Source organism: Scyliorhinus torazame, chromosome 10, assembly GCF_047496885.1.
Source record: "Scyliorhinus torazame isolate Kashiwa2021f chromosome 10, sScyTor2.1, whole genome shotgun sequence".
Taxonomy (NCBI): domain Eukaryota; kingdom Metazoa; phylum Chordata; class Chondrichthyes; order Carcharhiniformes; family Scyliorhinidae; genus Scyliorhinus; species Scyliorhinus torazame.
This window is the reverse complement of record NC_092716.1, coordinates 135,614,161-135,632,962: the sequence shown is the minus strand read 5'-3', so window position 1 is coordinate 135,632,962 and position 18,802 is coordinate 135,614,161. Positions and strand designations below refer to the sequence as shown.

The 18,802-nt window shown below is 43.3% G+C and overlaps 1 protein-coding gene across 1 annotated transcript in view; it reads left to right on the top strand.

Moving 5' to 3' along the window:
• The window catches only part of LOC140430253 (mucin-2-like), a 106,677-nt gene that overhangs the window by 78,287 nt on the left and 9,588 nt on the right, over positions 1-18,802 (top strand). Inside the window, exon 13 of the mRNA XM_072517680.1 lies at positions 7,548-7,650. Within this exon, the coding sequence (XP_072373781.1) occupies positions 7,548-7,650 (103 nt within the window). The remainder of the gene's footprint in view (positions 1-7,547; positions 7,651-18,802) is intronic.

The window sequence follows — 18,802 nt, the reverse complement described above, 5'->3', positions numbered from 1 at the left end:
CAATTTTGGAAGACTGTGAGGAAAGGACACCTTGCTCGAGGAGTGACTTCATGCAAAATATGGATATGGGAGGCTGGTACGGGAATTGAACCGTGCTGCTGGCCTGCCTTGGTCTGCTTTAAAAGCCAGCGATTTAGCCCAGTGTGCTTTCTGTCCTTTTGGGAAGGAAATCTGCCGTCCTTACCTGGTCTGTCCTACATGTGACTCCAGACCCACAGCAATGTGGCTGACTCTTAATTGCCCCCTCGAGGTTAATTAGGGATGGGCAATAAATGCTGGCCCAGCCAGCGATGCCCACGTCCAATGAACAAATATAAACAAATGCCTGGTACTAGGATTCTTTAAAAACACTACTGCAGCAGTCATACCCCAACATCACCACTACAGTTTGGGGCTATATAGAACCCCACTATCATTTCTTGCACCTTGGTGTTTCTCAGTTCTACCCACACAGATTCCACATCATCGGAGCTCATATCCTTCCTCACTACTGCGCTAAATTTCTCTTTAACCAGCAAGGCAACTCCACCATCTTTTCCTTTTTGTCTGATCTTCCTAAATACTGAATACCCTGGATGACCAGTTCCCATCTCTGGTCACCCTGCAGCCATGTATCCATAATCCTGACTCTATTATACCCATTTACATCTATTTCATCTGCTTTATTTGTGAATGCTCTGTGCATTAATGCACAAAGCCTTACGGCTTGTCTTTTTAACATTCCTTGTCTCAGTCCTATTATTTTTCACTGTGGCCCGGTTTTATTCTGGCCTTTGGTTTCTCTGCTCATCACCTTTTATATTCCACTTTGTCTTTTTTTTTGTCTGTGTTTCCCCTCCTCTGCCTCCTTACATAGGTTCCCATCCCCCTGCCATTTTAGTTTCCATCCCCCTGTCATTTTAGTTTCCATCCCCCTGCCATTTTAGTTTCCATCCCCCTGCCATTTTAGTTTCCATCTCCCTGCCATTTTAGTTTAAACCTTCCCCAGCCAGTCTCGCAAATACTCCCCCATGGACATCAGCCCCGGTCCTGCCCAGGTGCAGTTTGTATTGGTCCAGTTTGTACTGGTCCCACCTCCCCCAGAATCGGTCCCAATGCTCCAGGAATCTGAAACTCTTCTCCCTCGCATCATATATTCATCTGATATATCCTGCTTTTTCTGCTCCGACTAGCAGGTGGCACTGGGATCACTACCTTAGAGGTACTTTTCAACTTACTACCTAGCTCCCTATATTCTGCTTTTAGGACCTCATCCCGTTTTTTACCTATATAATTTTTACCAATGTATACCATGACTACTGTCTATTCACCCTCTTATTCCAGAATGTCCTGTAGCCACGCGGACATCCTTGACTCTAACACCAGCGAGGCAACATACCATCCTGGTGCCTCGTTTGCGGCCAGTTTAACATCTATATATTCCCCTTAAAATCACTTTTGAGTCCTGACATCAACTCAGGAGTACAAAACTCTAAGCTAGCCCCCTGACTGCACTCTTGTGCTGTTTTCAATCTCCTTTTGCACTCTCCTCTAGGTGCTGCTCCCAGTGTCCTCCTCTCACGCTGCTGCCTGTCCCAGTGTCCTCCTCTCACACTCTCATTTACTCTCGTGCCGTTTTCAATCTCCTCTTGCACTCTCCTCTAGGTGCTGCTCCCTGTCCCAGTGTCCTCCTCTCACACTCTCCTCTAGGTGCTTCTCGCATGTATTGTAAAGGTGCTATACACTATGTAATAGTTTTTTGAAGACTATCCATTGCCTATGCGCAGTCATACTTTTTAATGTATTTTCCCAATCCACCTCAGCCAATTTGTCCCTCATGCTGTCATAATCCTTTAATCAACTTCAACACCTTGGCTTCAGACTGAATTTCCACACATTCAAACATAATGTAAAATTTTATCATATTGTGGTCATTCATCCCTAAAGGTTCTTTTGCAACTAGATTATTAATGAGCCCTTTTTCATTACATAGTACGAGATCTCAAAAAACCTTTCCTCTCGTTGGTACTCAACATTCTGCTCTAGAAACCCATCTCTAACACACTCGTCTTCCTCGGCATTAAAGCTCACTTGGTTCAACCAGTCCATGTGCAGATTGAAGTCACTCATGATCATGGTGTGGCGATGCTGGCATTGGACTGGGGTGAGCACAGTAAGAAGTCTTACAACACCAGGTTAAAGTCCAACGGGTTTGTTTCAAACCACTAGCTTTTGGAGCACTGCTCCTTCCTCAGGTGAAAGAAGAAGGAGGTTCCAGAAACACATATATAGACAAAGTCAAAGATGCAAGACGATACTTTGAATGCGAGCATTTGCAGGTAATTAAGTCTTACAGATCCAGAGAGAGGTGTAATCCCAGTTTAAAGAGGTGTGAAATGTCTCAAGCCAGGACAGTTGGTAGGATTTTGCAAGCCCAGGCCAGATGGAGGGGGGTGAATGTAATGCGACACAAATCCAAGATTCCGGTTGAGGCCGTACTCTTGTGTGGGGAACTTGGCTATAAGTTTCTGCTCGGCGATTCTGCGTTGTTGGCATCCTGAAGGCTGCCTTGGAGAACGCTTACTCAAAGATCAGAGACTTAGTGCCCTTGACTGCTGGAGTGTTCCCCGACTGGAAGGGAATATTTCTGCCAACGATTGTCGCACGATGTTCGTTCATCCGTTGTCGCAGCGACTGCATGGTCTCGTCAATGTACCACGCTTCGGGACATCCTTTCCTGCAGCGTATGAGGTAGACAACCTTGGCCGAGTCACACGAATATGTACCGTGTACCTGATGGGTGGTGTTCTCGCGTGTAATGGTGGTACCCATGCCAATGATCTGGCACGTTTTGCAGAGATTGCCATAGCAAGGTTCTTTGGTGCCGTGGTCGCTGTTCTGAAGGCTGGGTAGTTTGTTCATGATCATGGCATTGCCCATGCTACATGTTTCTCTCAAATCCTGATTAATACTATGTCCCATATTACCATTACTATTTAATGGCCTATAAACAACTCCAAAATGCCTGCTGATCTTTGCTGTTTTTCTGCATCCAAACAGATTCCATACATTATTCTTCCAATCAGAGATCCTCCCTGACTTCAACATTAATCCTCCTTTCGTTCTTTGTCTCTCATTCCGAAAACATCGAATAAGCTTGAATATTAATTTCCCAGTTTGATCAACATGAAGCCATGCCTCCATAATGCCAATTATATCATACTCATTTACCTCCACTTGTGCATTGTATCAGTTACCTTGTAACAAATGCTGCGCCCATTCAGAGAGCGCTGTTAACTTTGTCATTTTAATATCCCCATACGACACATACTCAACGCTTTACTTTGTTTCTCTTGCCTTCTAGCCCCATTACTACTTCCTGTTACCAACATCACTTCCTTCCAATTTGGGCCACCCTTCAGGTTCCCACCCCCGACAAACCATTTTGTTCCCATCCCCGACAAGCCAATTTAAACCCACCGCAACAGTACTCTCAAATCTCCCTGCGAGTATATCAGTGTCAGTCCTGTTAAGATGTAACCCATCCATCTTGCACAGGTCCCACCTGCCCCAGAACCAGTCCCAATGAATCAGAAATCTGATGCCCTCCCTCCTACACCATTTCGACAATCTCATTTTTAATTGGCCGACCCGAATATTCTTATGCTCACTAGCACGTGGAACTGGGAATAATCTTGAGATTACTGCTCTTGATCCTGCTTTTTAATTTCCTTCCAAACTCACTGAAATCTATTTTCAGGACCTAATGCCTCTTCCTATGTCCTATGTCATTGACACTAATGTGGACCACGACTTGTGGATGATGCCTTTCCTCTAAAGGATGTCCTGCAGCCATTCCATGATATCCTTGAGCCTGGCACAAGGGAGGCAACACAATCCCCAAGTCACGTTTACTGCCATAGAAACATCTGTCTGATCCCCCGATTATGAAATCCCCTATCACTATTGTTCTTCCATTCTTCTTCCTCCCCTGTACAGCAGAGCCGCCATCACTCTCATCAGCTGTCAAAAGGAAAAACGGATTAGCAAGTGTGATAGACTCAGGGGCCTCCTGCATTACCTGCCTGGTTGTCTTAGATTACCTGGCGCTTACACATTCCCTCTCTGGCTGCACACTTCTAACCTGCGATGTGACCACTTCCACTTGGTCTTCCGTCTTGCAGATGCACAACAGTGACTCCAACTATCGTTCAAGTTCCGAAACCCAGAGCTCAAACTTGTGCAGTTGGTGACATTTCCTACAGGTATGTTTCTCTGAGACATATGCTGCGTCCACAACTTCATGCACATCACAGGATGTACACTTCACGTAGCCGAGCTGACCTGCCATTCTGCAACCTAAAACCTATTTATTACACTTAGCGCAAGTAGAAGGAGTAGAATAAATTACTCCTAATGTAACTTACTGCTCTTAGGCTAACTTTATATTTCATTAGCTTATTTCACTTTGACTTGATTTAACTTTACTTCACTATTGCTAGTGTTCCTTATCGAAATCCAATAAGTTAATTCTTTATAAATGATACATTTTTCTAGGTTAAGCTATTTAAACACGATTCTAATAGCAGCTTTTGATCAACCAATGAACTTACTGGGCGGGATTCTCCGACTCCCCGCCGGGTCGGAGAATCGCTGGGGGGGGGGGGGGGGGGGGGGGCGGCGTGAATCCCGCCCCCGCCGGCCGCCGAATTCTCCGGCACCGAAAATTCAGCGGGGGCGGGAATCACACCGCGCCGGTCGGCGGCACCCCCCCACCCCCCGGCGATTCTCCGGCCCGCGATGGACCGAAGTCCCGCAGCTGTCATGCTAGTCCCGCCGACGTGAATCAAACCACCTCCCTTACCGGCGGGACTGGCGGCGTGGGTGGGCTCCTGCGGGGGGGGCTCCGGGCGATCTGGCCCTGGGAGGTGCCCCCACGGTGACCTGGCCCGCGATCGGGGCCCACCGATCCGCAGGTGGGCCTGTGCCGTGGGGGCACTCTTTTCCTTCCGCCTCGGCCATAGCCTCCTCCATGGCCAATGCGGAAGTGACCGCCCCCCTGCGCAAGTGCGGGGATGACATCGGCAGCCGCTGACGCTCCCGCGCATGCGCGGACTTCCGCCGGCCGGCAAAGTCCCTTCGGCCCCGGCTGGCATGGCACCAAAGGCCTTTCCCGCCGTCCGGCGGCGCGCCAACCACTCTGGCGCGGGGCCTAGACCCTCAAGGTGACGGCTTGGCCCCTAAAGGTACGGAGAAATCCGCACCTTTGGGGCGGCCCGACGCCGGAGTGGTTCCTGCCACTCTATCCCGCCGAGACCCCCCGCCCCGCTGAGTAGGGGAGTATCCCGGCCACTATTTCCCTGTGATGTCACTCCAGAATTCTTGTTCCAAATTCAGCCCACTGCCCCAGTACAGGTATCCCTCACAGGTCTGGTATCGCTGTTCCCGGCAGTGAGTGAAGGTCCCGTGCCTCGCTCTATTTATCCACCGCCCCATTACAGGTATCCCTCACAGGTCTGTCTGCCGTTCCCCTAGTAGTGAGTGAAGGCCCCGTGCCTCGCTCTCTACTTATCCACTGCCCAGTAGAGGTGTCCCTCACAGTCCGGCTGTTGCCACTCTCGGAAGCGAGTGAAGGCCCCGAGCCTCACTCTCTATTTATCCGCTACCCAGTAGAGATGTCCCTTACAGCTCCGGCTGTCTCTGCTCCCAAATTGAGTGAAGGTCCCGAGCCTTGCTCTCTATTTATCCGCTGCCCAGTAGAGGTGTCCTTCACAGGTCCAACTGCCTCTGCTCCCAGGAAGGTGAGGGGAATAACCACTTAGCTTAACCAATGAACATATGCTTCTCCTGTGTTGTTAAGTACTGGGTGCTGCTGACTGGCTGTCCCAGTGTCCACCTCTCAAAGTCTCCACCAGCTGCTGCTGACTGGGAATCCCGGTGTGCTCTCATACTTTCCTTTAGCTGCGACTGACTGCCTGTCCTAGTGTGGTCCTCTCGTACTTTCCGTTATGTACTACTGACTGCCTGTCCCAGTATCTTCCTCTTGGTGCTGTCGACTGCCGGTCACGGTGTCCTCTCTCACATCCGCTGAATGTCTGTCCCAGTGATCTCCTCTTTCACTCTACTCTAGGTGCTGCTGAATGCCTGACCCAATGTCCACCACTCCTATTTTCCTCTCGGTGATGTTGAATGCCTACCCAGGCATCCTGTTGCACTCTCCTCTAGGTTCTGCTGATTGCCTGTCCCAGCGTCCTCCTCTTGCACTCTACTCTAGGTGCTGCTGAAAGCCTGACCTGATATCCTCCTCTCCTATTTTCCTCTAGGTGCTGTTGAATGCCTATCCTGGCATCCTCCTCTTGCACTCTCCTCTAGGTCCTGCTGAATGCCTGTCCCAGCGACCTCGTCTCGTACTTTCCTCTAGGTGCCCTGGTGTCCTCCTCATACTCTCCTGCAAGTGAGTTCTACATTCAAACCACTCGCCTGCAAGTGAGTTCTACATTCAAACCACTCTTTCGGGTAAAGAAGTTTCTTGTGATTTCCCTATTGGATTGAGCAATGATTCTTAGATTGATGACCACTGGTTTAGAGTGGAACATCTTCTTTACATCTGCCCTAACATAATCTCCAAGAATTCTATCATGCCATCCCTGTCTTTTTTAAAAGAGAAAAGAACTCAACTTTCAGGACTCGACAAGCATTCAAAGAGTCATCAACATTTGTTTATTAAAGTTAAGTAAACTTTTTCATTAACTTCAGGTATGTGCAACTTAAAAGCTTTTCCTTGTTAATTGGGCACTCTAGTATCAACTTCAGACAGGAATAACCGGAACTTACTGATTACAATGTTAGCAGGACACATTACTTAACATCTTTGTACAATATGACCACTAGTTTCACACAAACATTCATCCATTTATTTATGGGGTCACATCTCCACTATTATAGTATTAGACAATAACATTTCCAGATTTTGTCAGACAAGGGTGTTTTAACTTATGTTGCTATGAAGTTAAATTTGGCCACAATAGGATTAAATGTCTACATATCTAGAGTGTTGATGAGGTCCTGTAGTTCCATACTGGGCAAGGTAGTGAACAGATTAATGTATGCTTACAATACCATGTCAGTTTGAAACCATGGGAACGTGGGAGGGGGAATTTGCATCTATTCTGTTGGAATAAAACATTTTTAAAACTGATTAACAATTGGCTTCATTACACTGATGTCTGTCTTCCGGGAGATGAGAAATATGCATGTGTAAGATCACAGAAGCCGGGACAGAACATGGAGCAGTCGCCAGCTGATGCAACCATGTAACTAGCTATTGAGCGGTGATGCAACCATGTAACTAGCTATTGGGCAGTAAATGTAAGAGGATATGAGGTCCACTTATAGGAGTGACTATTGATTCTTTCCTGAGAGAAGTCAAGAGCGGACATTTACTAGCAGTAATTTCTATGGTCTTGTTTTAAATCCTCAAGTGTTTGATTACTGAAATGATTGGGGAATATTTCACTGTTCGCTTCAACTCCTCCTAAATGTTGTATCATTTCTATTTCTCTTCACAGCACAGTGTTTACCTGCCAACTACACAGAGACACTAAGGCTTGAGGGATGTGAACTGAACGTTACAATGACCCGCTGTGAAGGACAATGTGAATCATCAGCTGAGTAAGCAATCACAGTGATATTACAGTCCCAAAGTCTAACTTTAAGAAATACAAAAGTACATAGACAGTTATTCAGTCAAGCTCAATTCCTGGACATGAAGCTGCAAAATAGCGAGGGATCAAAATTCAAAACACAAAGCAAATAGAGAGCTAAACGTGAACAGAGAATAGTTAACGTGCCAAATGATTAAAATTGTGGGCAGCACGATGGCACAGTGATTAGCACTGCTGCCTCACGGCTCCGAGATCCCAGATTCGATCCCGGTTCTGGGTCACTGTCCGTGTGGAGTTTGCACATTCTCCCTGTGTTTATATGGCTTTCACCCCTACAACTCAAAAGATGTGCAGGCTAGGTGGATTGGCCATGCTAAATTGCCCCTTAATTGGAAAAAATGAATTGGGTACTCTAAATTTATAGAAAAAAAAAGAAAGAAATGATTAATATTGTTACTAGAGAAGTCAGCATGAATTTAGCTTTGAATTGAGTGAAGTTGAAACTCTAGATACACTTATGGAATTAAAAAGCAATACATTTTCGGTGAAGGATGTTGTTAAAGAGGCAAATAAGGAGGTCTGTGATGCTGGTGATCATTAGGCGATGTCCCAGTAGATTGGAATTAGGTACATTGTACTAGTCATAAATAAAATAGATACACAACAGATCAACAAACAATACAGGAGGTTTAAATACAAAAGATAATCCAGCTCCGTAGATCATCTGGAATATTCTGAATATAAAATTGCAATTGATGTGAAAGATCATCTCAATAAGGTCACAGAAAGCTATTAAGTAAACTAATATGCAAATAATTAAGAAAAGAAAAAGACATCAGAGAGGCTCACACAGATAAACAATAAAAAGAGCAGAAATTATAAATGAGCTTTTCAAATCACAGCAAAAAAGGCTGGCAAAATAAAATGGGGTTACCAGTTACAGAAGGAGCAAATACAGTCAGGTGTCAAGGGCACCAATGCACCTCCCTACCAGAGCAGTGTCTTGGTAAATATGAATCTGTTCCCTTCCTTTACACCCCACCTTCCACATTTAAAACTCAGCTTCCAGACACTCCATGTTCCCAGTATACCCTATTCTTAAAAAAAATGGACGACATAGCTATGGTCTGAGGTGACTGTTAGGGAGATTTGTCTTGTTAATCCTTGATATTAAAATAAATAACTTGATAGAATGTACAGTACAAAAGTAGACTATATAGTCTTCTTCTGTACTGTAACAATGCTGAGATTCAGTGATATACCCATCATATCTCTGCTGGTGAGCGATAGAGTATTACATTCTCAAAGAGGAATGTCTCAGATATCCTGAAAGAATGCTTCGAATTTATGGAAATTCAACAAATTTGTGGCAGATGTGAGGAAGCATTTCTTTATGCAGTGGGCAGAACGAATAGTTGATTTCAGGATCTTGAGAACAGTATATATTTAGAGAGCACACATTTTCTCAGGTGTTTTATAAATATTATGAAACAAAATTTGAGCCATGGCAGTAGATATAAATCCAGATGACTAACAGCTTGGTCAAAGTGATTGGTTTTGAGGCGTGTCATAAAGGAGGAAAGCGAGGCGGACAGGCAAGAGATTTAGCAATGAAATTCCAGAACTTTAAGGCCCATGTACTTGAAGGCATGGCTACCCATGGCGAAATGATTAAGATCAAGAGACAGCATTGGCAAAGTGGAAGACAGAGATATAGGGAGGGGGTGAGGTCATGAGGGAATTTGGGTCTAGAGAGTAAGAGGTGGGTTTTAATGATAAGCTGAGCTCAGGAATGGTATGAAGGGTGATGGAAGAGAAACTTGAGAAGTTGGAATTCAAAGTTGGGGGAGCTTCAGAGGGAGTGGTAGGATAAGGGAAGGAAGAGCAGAGACAAGGGCCGGTTTAGCCCAGTGGGCTAGACAGCTGGTTTGTAATGCAGTACAAGGCCAGCAACGCGGGTTCAATTCCCGTACCGAAGAAGCACCGGAATGTGGCGACTAGGGGCTTTTCACAATAACTTGTGAAATATAAAGTGACAATAACAGGTTATTATATTATTATAACTGAACAGATGGCCTTTAATATTTGTAACAAAAAGCCTGTGAATGTGATGTTCTTTGTGATTCTTGTTCTCAGGATGGATGTTGTAGTGTTCACAAAGACCACAGAAGCTGAGTTCATCAACAAAGCTAACATTTATTTATGCTAATGTTCGACCACTTACTCCTGTAGTAAACAATAATCTAATAATGTACAATCTACATTCAACTAACACTAGTCTCTACATTCTGGGCTGGATTCTCCATCCCGCCGTGCCACATTTCTGCCTCGAACTGCCGGCAGTCAATGGGGTTTCCCATAGTTGGGCAGCCCCACGCTGTCGGGAAATCCCCGGGCACCGTTAAAATGGAGCATCCCACCTGCGGACAATCCCGCCCTCTATCTATAACTCTACTGAATTCTCTAGCTCTCCTCCAGCTCTCTCCCAGAAGTCTGTGTGTCACTGCTTTATATAGTTCTGAATCTAGCTCCATCTAGTGGTTAATGTGACATTAACCCTTTATATGCTGAACATTCCCATAATGTCACATCCCCCTTTCTTTGAGAAAAAAACGTTTTAAATTCTTTCTAACTTTCTTTTTACATATCAATTTTACTTTGAGTTATAGTCCTCGAGTGTTTTTACAAATTCAGTCTATTTGGTGATCTTCTCATTCTTTTCGATCTTAGTGCACTCAGTGTCTTGGAGTTTTCTGTTGTCTGTTCTATTTGTGTAGTTCATAATAATGGTGCTGGTAAGTCAATGTTGCAAAACAGTGTCTGGGTTTGTTATATTTAGCTCTGGAAACCTCAGCGAATTCTTCACTTACAGTAATGCGCGCCTATTTTTGCAAAACATTAGTCCAGCCTCAGTTTGTACCACAAGAACCTCATTTAACACCTTTGCTACTTCTGGCCAACCACCATTTGGATTTTTTATCCTGACAATATCACTTTATTTTGAGTGGCGGTAATATTTTTGAATGCCTGTCATAGTAAGATTTTTGTTTGCATTGCTTTTGCTTGATCTGTTCATGAACGAACTGTTTAGGAATGGTGGTGGCAGACAATGTTGTACAAATCTTCCTTCCCATGAATATCTGGGCAGGCGACATTCCGGATGATAAAGGAGTAGCTCTGTAGCTTAACAATGCTAGCAATAAGTCCTTCTTGTCATCATACACCTTGAAGAGCTGCTTAACCATCCCAACTCCTTTCTCGGCTTTCCCATTAGATTGAGGATATAATGGACTAGAGGTAACGTGTTGGAGGTTGTATGCTTCTGCAAATGCCAATCATTCTCAACTACTGAAACATTGTCCTGTCCATTATCCGTCATTGGAATTCCGTGTCAAGCAAATATAGATTTTGCCGCTCTTATGACTAAGTGAGCAGTCGAATCTGACAAAGTTATGACTTCAGGATAATTGGAATAATAATCAATGATAATTAAATAATCATTCCCTCTGAAATAGAACAGGTCAATCCCAACCTTTGACCATGGGATTGTGAGTATCTTATTTGCTACAAAGGTTTCTTTACACTGAGATAGTTAATGTGTTTGACAGACACTACACTCTTGCATGTAGTTGTCAACATCTCTATTGATGCCCAGCCAGTACATTGACTGTCTGGCACATCTGCGACACTTCTCTATCCTTTGATGCCCTTCATGTATCTTTTCCAGAATACTTCTCAGGCAGGAGGGTATTACAATTCTATCTGCTTTCAACAGGAATCCATTTATCAGTCAGGTCATCCTTGATACTTCACTACAACTGCCATCAGGCCATCCTTTTCTTAGGTTTTTGATTACCCGTTGAAGTATTGTGTCTTTTTCAGTTTCATCCTGTATCAACTTTAGCTTTGCATCAGACACAGGCAACATGTCTGCAACAAATGCAGCATGTGCTTCCATATCGAGTACTACTTCTAATGCTTTCTCATCATTGTAACTTGTGGCTCTTGACAATGCATCTACAACAACTAGTTCATCTACAACTAGTTCTAAAGAACTAATGTGAAGTAATATCTTCTTAGCTTCATCATCATATGCTGATGTCTCAGTGGCATGTCATTGAGATCTTTCTTTATGATCGGTGACATGTCATTGAGATCTTTCTTTATGATAGTGTCTTTTTTTAAATTTAGAGTACCAATTCATTTTTTCCAATTGAGGGGCAATTTAGCATGGCCAACCTACCCACCCTGCACATCTTTGGGTTGTGGGGGTGAAACCCACACAAAAGCGGGAAGAATTTGCAAACTTCATACGTACAGTGACCCAGGGCCGTGAACTAACCTAGGACCTTGGCGCCGTGAGGTAGCAGTGCTAACCACTGCACCACCGTGCTGCCCCTTATGGTGTTGACCAGCGGATGATGATATGTTTCCACAGCAAAGTGTGGTAGGCTATGCACATAAGTGGAATTTACTGATGCCCGTTAACAGCCTAGGCATTCTTTTATTATCTACGCATACCTCTGCTCTGCCTGAGTCATAGCACGAGATGCATAATCAACTGGCTTCCATTGATCATTTTCTGCCCTCTGTAACAAAACTGCACCAATGCCATTTCGGCCGGCATCTGTTGATATTTTTTCCTTCTTGGAATCAAAAAATGTCAGCACTGGAGCTGTGGTGAATGCTGATTTCATGTCTTGCCACTCAGCTGCATACGGCGATGTCCACATAAATTCAACCTTCTTTTTGATCAAGTTACGTAAAGCTGCTGTTCTGCTGAACAGATACTTGCCCAAAAACTTATTTACCCAGCAGCCATAGAATTGCTTTATCTGTCAGTATTGGCATCTGGCCAATGGCATGAATCTTGGCTTGGTCTGGTTGTACACCTTTTGATATTACATCGCCAAGAAAGCTTAGTTTCTGGATGCCAAATTGACACTTTTCTCTGTTCAGCTTTAACCCATAGGAATTAACCCTTGTTAGCTCTTTCAGAAGCCTCAGTTCTTCCGGAGTGTTGGACCATATTATCACATCATCTACATACACACAAACACCTGGTATTCCTTCACTGAGTTTCTATTGCACAGTGTAAGCTGATATAATGCCGAAAGGTAATCGGTTAAAACAAGATCAGCCAAAGAGAGTATTAAAGATACACAATTTTTTGCTTCTACTATCGAGACATAGTTGCCAGAATCCCTTGGAAGTGTCCAATTTAGTGAAATATTTGGCATGCGCCATTTCTGCTGTTATCTCTTCTTGTTTAGGTATGGGATAGTGTTCTCGTCTTGTGTTATCGTTCAGATCTTTCAGAAGTTCCCATTTGGTTTATGTGCACACACCATAGAGCTTACCCAGTCTGTTGGCTCGATCACCTTTGATATATCACATTGTTGCATTCTATCTAACTCGTTCCTGAGACGGTCTCTTAACAGCACTCTTCTGGGCACGTGTATCACTGGCTTCGCATCATTTTTGAGTTTAATGCTGTATGTAAATGGTAAGGTGCCCATTCCACTAAAGACATGCTTGAAGTTGCTCAAAATGTCCTCAATGCGTTCATTAAGCGATCCATTTTAACTTCTGTCTGTGTGTATTCTTTGTACTAAATTTAGTTTAATGCATCCATCCACACTAATTAGTGATGACTTTGTATCATTTACAATTTTGAAGTCTACTGGCATGCATATGGCACCATGCTGGAACATGAGGCAGCAGGAACCTTTGGTCAGTTGCATTTCCATTGGAATCTGTCAATTTACAGTTTGATTTTCTTATTTTTGGAATTTTGTGCACTTGTCTCAGATCTGCTTGTGTGATTAAATTTGCATGTGCACCCAAATCAGCTTGAATGGAACATCAGACACATTAATATTTAATGTTACAGCCCAATCTTTAATTAAATGGGAAATTTGAAAAACGTTCTATCATCAGTGACCAGTGCATTAACTCTGGTTATTACTTCCACCATTTATCCTGCAGAGTAAACTTTGAGGAATCATTATGTGAATTTAAAACTTTTTCTTCATGTCCTTCACTTTGTATACTCTGTATCCTATTATTTGTGTAGAAGGAGTTTTTAGAGTTGTTTGCGGCATCGCTGAAGTGAAAACGCATTGTGAACCAAAATGATTGAACTTGTTACATCGCAAGCATTTTTTTCCTTTCGCTGGACAAGGGCGCTGCCACAACATGTGCACTTTCAAAATGGCCACCATCGGTGTCACGCTGTTTTCTGAACTGTGACACAGCGTTCGCGCCTTTTTCCTTAGCCCTGAATTCTGCATACTCGTTAGTGGATTCCTACTGGCTTTGCACAGGTTTATGGCTTCTTTCAAGGACAAAAATCAGTCCTCTTAACAATCCTTCTCACAATCGCTCATCATAAATGCCAAACACTCTTTTCAGACCTTTCATCTTACGATCCATAACTCGGTGCTATCGTTAGAGATCTTTGGAGCAACTTCATTGTTCTTCTTTTCTTTCTAGAAGCTATGCTAACTTTCTAGAAGCTATGCTAACTTTCTACACTTACTGCTTACTTTTAGGAACTGACATCTGGTACCATGTGGTGTTCTTTGTGAGTCTAGTTCTCAGGATGGATGTTGTAGCGTTCACAAAGACCACAGAAGCCAAGTTCATCAAGAAAGCTAACATTTATTTATACTACTTAATTGAGCTTGACCACTTATTCCTATAGTAAACAATAATCTAATAACCTACGCTCAACTAACACTAGTCTCTGCACTATAACTACTGAACTCTAGCTCTCCTCCAGCTCTCTCCCAGAAGTCTATGAGTCACTGCTTCATATAGTTCTGCATCTAGTGGTTAATTATGATATGACATTAACCTTTTGTATTCTGAACATTTCCCATAATGTCACTTTATTAGAGGGGAAAGTCAAGGGGGCAGGGGAAGCTCTGTATTGCATCCGTTTCACAGTTACTAAGAAAATTACAATTTAACATGGATTGGTGTGTAGAACTGTGTGGCTACGTTACTGTATTTATTCTGTGACAATCGTTGAAGAATTCAGATTACACCCCTAAATAGGATGACAAATGAATTAATTCACTGAGATATGGCCTTTCAATGGAATGCAATAAAGTTGTGAGAGAATATATCCAGGTAAAGAAACAGTATGACAGTCTGGAACAGACAGCAGGCCAGGGGTCAAGAGTGTGAAGGAATGGTTAGTAGGAAAGAAGAGCAAGAAGCTTTTTGGAAACAGCTTTAAAATGGGGATATGGGAGTCCCACTGAGGGATCTGGAGTCACATGTAGGCCAGACCAGGTAAGGATGGCAGGTTTCCTTCCCTGTAGGACACGAGTGAACCAGATGGATGTTTCGACAATCGATAATGGTTTGATGATCATTAGACATTTAATTCCGGATTTTTTTATTGAATTAAAATTCCACCATATGCTGTGGTGGCATTCTAAACTGGGTCTCCAGAGCATTGCCCTGGGTCTTTGGATTACGAACCCATTGACAATACCACTACGCCATCAGGAAAGATTAAATTACAAAAGTGTTGCCGGCACAGGCAAAAGCAGGTAGTAAGGGAAAACAAAAAGATTGGCCCAAAAGGAAGTAAAATTAGTAGCATCTGCTAATGGTTCTGAAAACAAGGGAAAAGTGATTCAAACATAAAATGGGAAGAAAAGTGAGCCAAAGTGGTTTGTTTTGTCTTTTGGACATTAATAGCTGCAACACTGTTCAGGGAAATTTTGACGATGCATGAGAAGTAGCTGCTGATAAACCTGAAAGACATAGAAGTTTAGAATATCCAAGTATCAGCAGCAACCAGGCATTTGTAGTGATATGGGATCACTTTTTCCAAGCAATGTTGTAAGGTCTGTCAAATACCAATGGTGCCAGATTAACAAAGCTTTGCTATCTAGCAGAGGGGTGTAGCAGGGGATGAATTGCACTGAAAATTGTCAAAACACAAGCCCAAATTGAGGTATGTGATAGCATACAATCTTAGAATGGTGCACGTGACTATGAATTTGTGCCAAAATTTCATCAGTAAATTTAATTTGAGTTAAAATATTGTCCTTTAAAAGACAAGAAATTTGCTTCCATTCTTTGCTGCAAAAAGTAATGTTTGGATTCGAGAAATTCTATGTAAACACAGCACCAGGGTCCCGGGTTCGATTCTGGTCTTAGGTGGCTATCTGTGTGGAGTTTGCACATTCTCCCCGTTTCTGCGTGTTTCCTCCAGGTGCTCCGGTTTACTCCCACAATCCAAAGATGTGCAGGTTAGGTGTATTGGTCATGATAAATTGCCCCGGGCAGCAAGGTGGCGCAGTAGTTAGTACTGCTGCCTCACACTGCTGAGGACCCAGATTCAATCCCGGCCCACTGTCCATGTGGAGTTTAAATATTCTCCCCACGTCTGCGTGGGTTTTAGCACCAAACCCAAAGATGTTCAGGGTAGGTGGATTGGCCACGCTAAATTGCCCCTTAATTGGAAACATTTGTGCAGGTTAGGTGGGAATGGGCCTCAGGAGAGTGCTCTTTTGGAGGGTTGGTGTAGACACGATGGGTCGAATGGCCTACTTCTGCATTGCAGGGATTCCCTCCTTCTGCACTCTAGGGATTCTATATTTTATCTACTGACTCCTCTGGTGAGAATTGGGTTATCCAACTTAAAAGTAGGGAATGCAGAAATTCTGTTTATACAATTTTCCACATTTGTGTATATATATATCTACATAAACCACACCTTGGTCTGTATTATGTGGATTTAGCCCATTTCAAGTCCACACTTTGTAAATTAGATTTCACATGGTCAGCCACATCATTTACTCTAAGTTAAACTGTACACCCATACAATGTTCCTTCATAATCCATGGTATCAACTGTTACTCTACCGTTTACAGTATGAGCAAGTCAACAAGAATTCTTAAAGTGGAAAGTGCTGGGAACTGATTTCATAAAGATTAACCCACAGATTCAGTTAGAAAGTCAAATCATTTCAATGCAAATAAGATAGGATAACTGATCATCAAGGTGAAACAGCATCTAAACCAGACAGATGGGTGAACATTTACAGTCCACAAACTCGATCTTCTGGACATTCAGGGTTTTTCTTTTTTTATTTAAACCGAGTTAGTTTAGCCAATAAATAGGATAGATATTTCTACCATACTGTGTTGCAATGTCAACATTTTACAGGTGATAATACAGAAAACACAAGGATTGTGTGGTGTTCTTTGTGTGGCTAAATTCAGGATGGCTGGCGTAGTGTTCACAAAGACCACAAAATAGCTTGAACAAAGCTATAAATTTACACTATTAATTTGGATTTGACACATACTCCTAAATAATACACAGTTGATGAACATATAAACTACACTCATCTCCAATTTGAAGACTGATTACATCAACCATCAGACCATTCTAGAAATAAGCAAAAGACGAACAAGATATTACTATAACGTAATATAACAGTGGTCTCCTCTTTCTTGTTGATCTTCTCAATGGGGTCTTCAAAGTATGCAATTGATCTTCCAAACCTTCTTGCTGTATTGGTGAACATGTAAGGATTGGGACATTCAATGACCTTGAAGATGTTATCTTGATCAAGACTTAACATGTTTGATGTGAAAGTGCTCTTTCTGTTTGGTCTGAACATAGAACCTTGTCCTTGATAAGTATGTACCTGTCAGGCAGGGAGGAAGTGGTTGAGCAAGGGAACCGTGGTTTACGAAGGCAGTCGAAACACTTGTCAAGAGGAAGAAGGAGGCTTATGTAAAGATGAGACATGAAGGTTCAGTTAGGGCGCTCGAGAGTTACAAGTTAGCTAGGAAGGACCTAAAGAGAGAGCTAAGAAGAGCCAGGAGGGGACATGAGAAGTCTTTGGCAGGTAGGATCAAGGATAACCCTAAAGCTTTCTATAGATATGTCAGGAATAAAAGAATGACTAGGGTAAGAGTAGGGCCAGTCAAGGACAGTAGTTGGAAGTTGTGCTTGGAGTCCGAGGAGATAGGAGAGGTGCTAAATGAATATTTTTCATCCGTATTCACACAGGAGAAAGACAATGTTGTCGAGGAGAATACTGAGATTCAGGCAACTAGACTAGAAGGGCTTGAGGTTCATAAGACCATAAGACATAGGAGCGGAAGTAAGGCCATTCGGCCCATCGAGTCCACTCCACCATTCAATCATGGCTGATTTCAACACCATTTACCCGATCTCTCTCCATCGCCCTTAATTGCTCGAGAAATCAAGAATTTAACAACTTCTGTCTTAAAGACACTCAACGTCCCGGCCTCCACCGCCCTCTGTGGCAATGAATTCCACAGACCCACCACTCTCTGGCTGAAGAAATTTCTCCTCATCTGTTTTAAAGTGACTCCCTTTTATTCTAAGGCTGTGCCCCCGGGTCCTAGTCTCCCCTGCTAATGGAAACAACTTCCCTACATCCACCCTATCTAAGCCATTCATTATCTTGTAAGTTTCTATTAGATCTCCCCTCAACCTCCTAAACTCCAATGAATATAATCCCAAGATCCTCAGACGTTCATCGTATGTTAGGCCTACCATTCCTGGGATCATCCGTGTGAATCTCCGCTGGACCCGCTCCAGTGCCAGTATGTCCTTCCTGAGGTGTGGGGCCCAAAATTGCTCACAGTATTCTAAATGGGGCCTAACTAATGCTTTATAAAGCTTCAGAAGTACATCTCTGCTTTTATATTCCAATCCTCTTGAGATGAATGACAACATTGCATTTGCTTTCTTAATTACGGACTCAACCTGCAAGTTTACCTTTAGAGAATCCTGGACTAGGACTCCCAAGTCCCTTTGCACTTCAGCATTATGAATTTTGTCACCGTTTAGAAAATAGTCCATGCCTCTATTCTTTTTTCCAAAGTGCAAGACCTCGCACTTGCCCATGTTGAATTTCATCAGCCATTTCTTGGACCACTCTCCTAAACTGTCTAAATCTTTCTGCAGCCTCCCCACCTCCTCCATACTACCTGCCGCTCCACCTATCTTTGTATCATCGGCAAACTTAGCCAGAATGCCCCCAGTCCCGTCATCTAGATCGTTAATATATAAGGAGAACAGCTGTGGCCCCAACACTGAACCCTGCGGGACACCACTCATCACCGGTTGCCATTCCGAAAAAGAACCTTTTA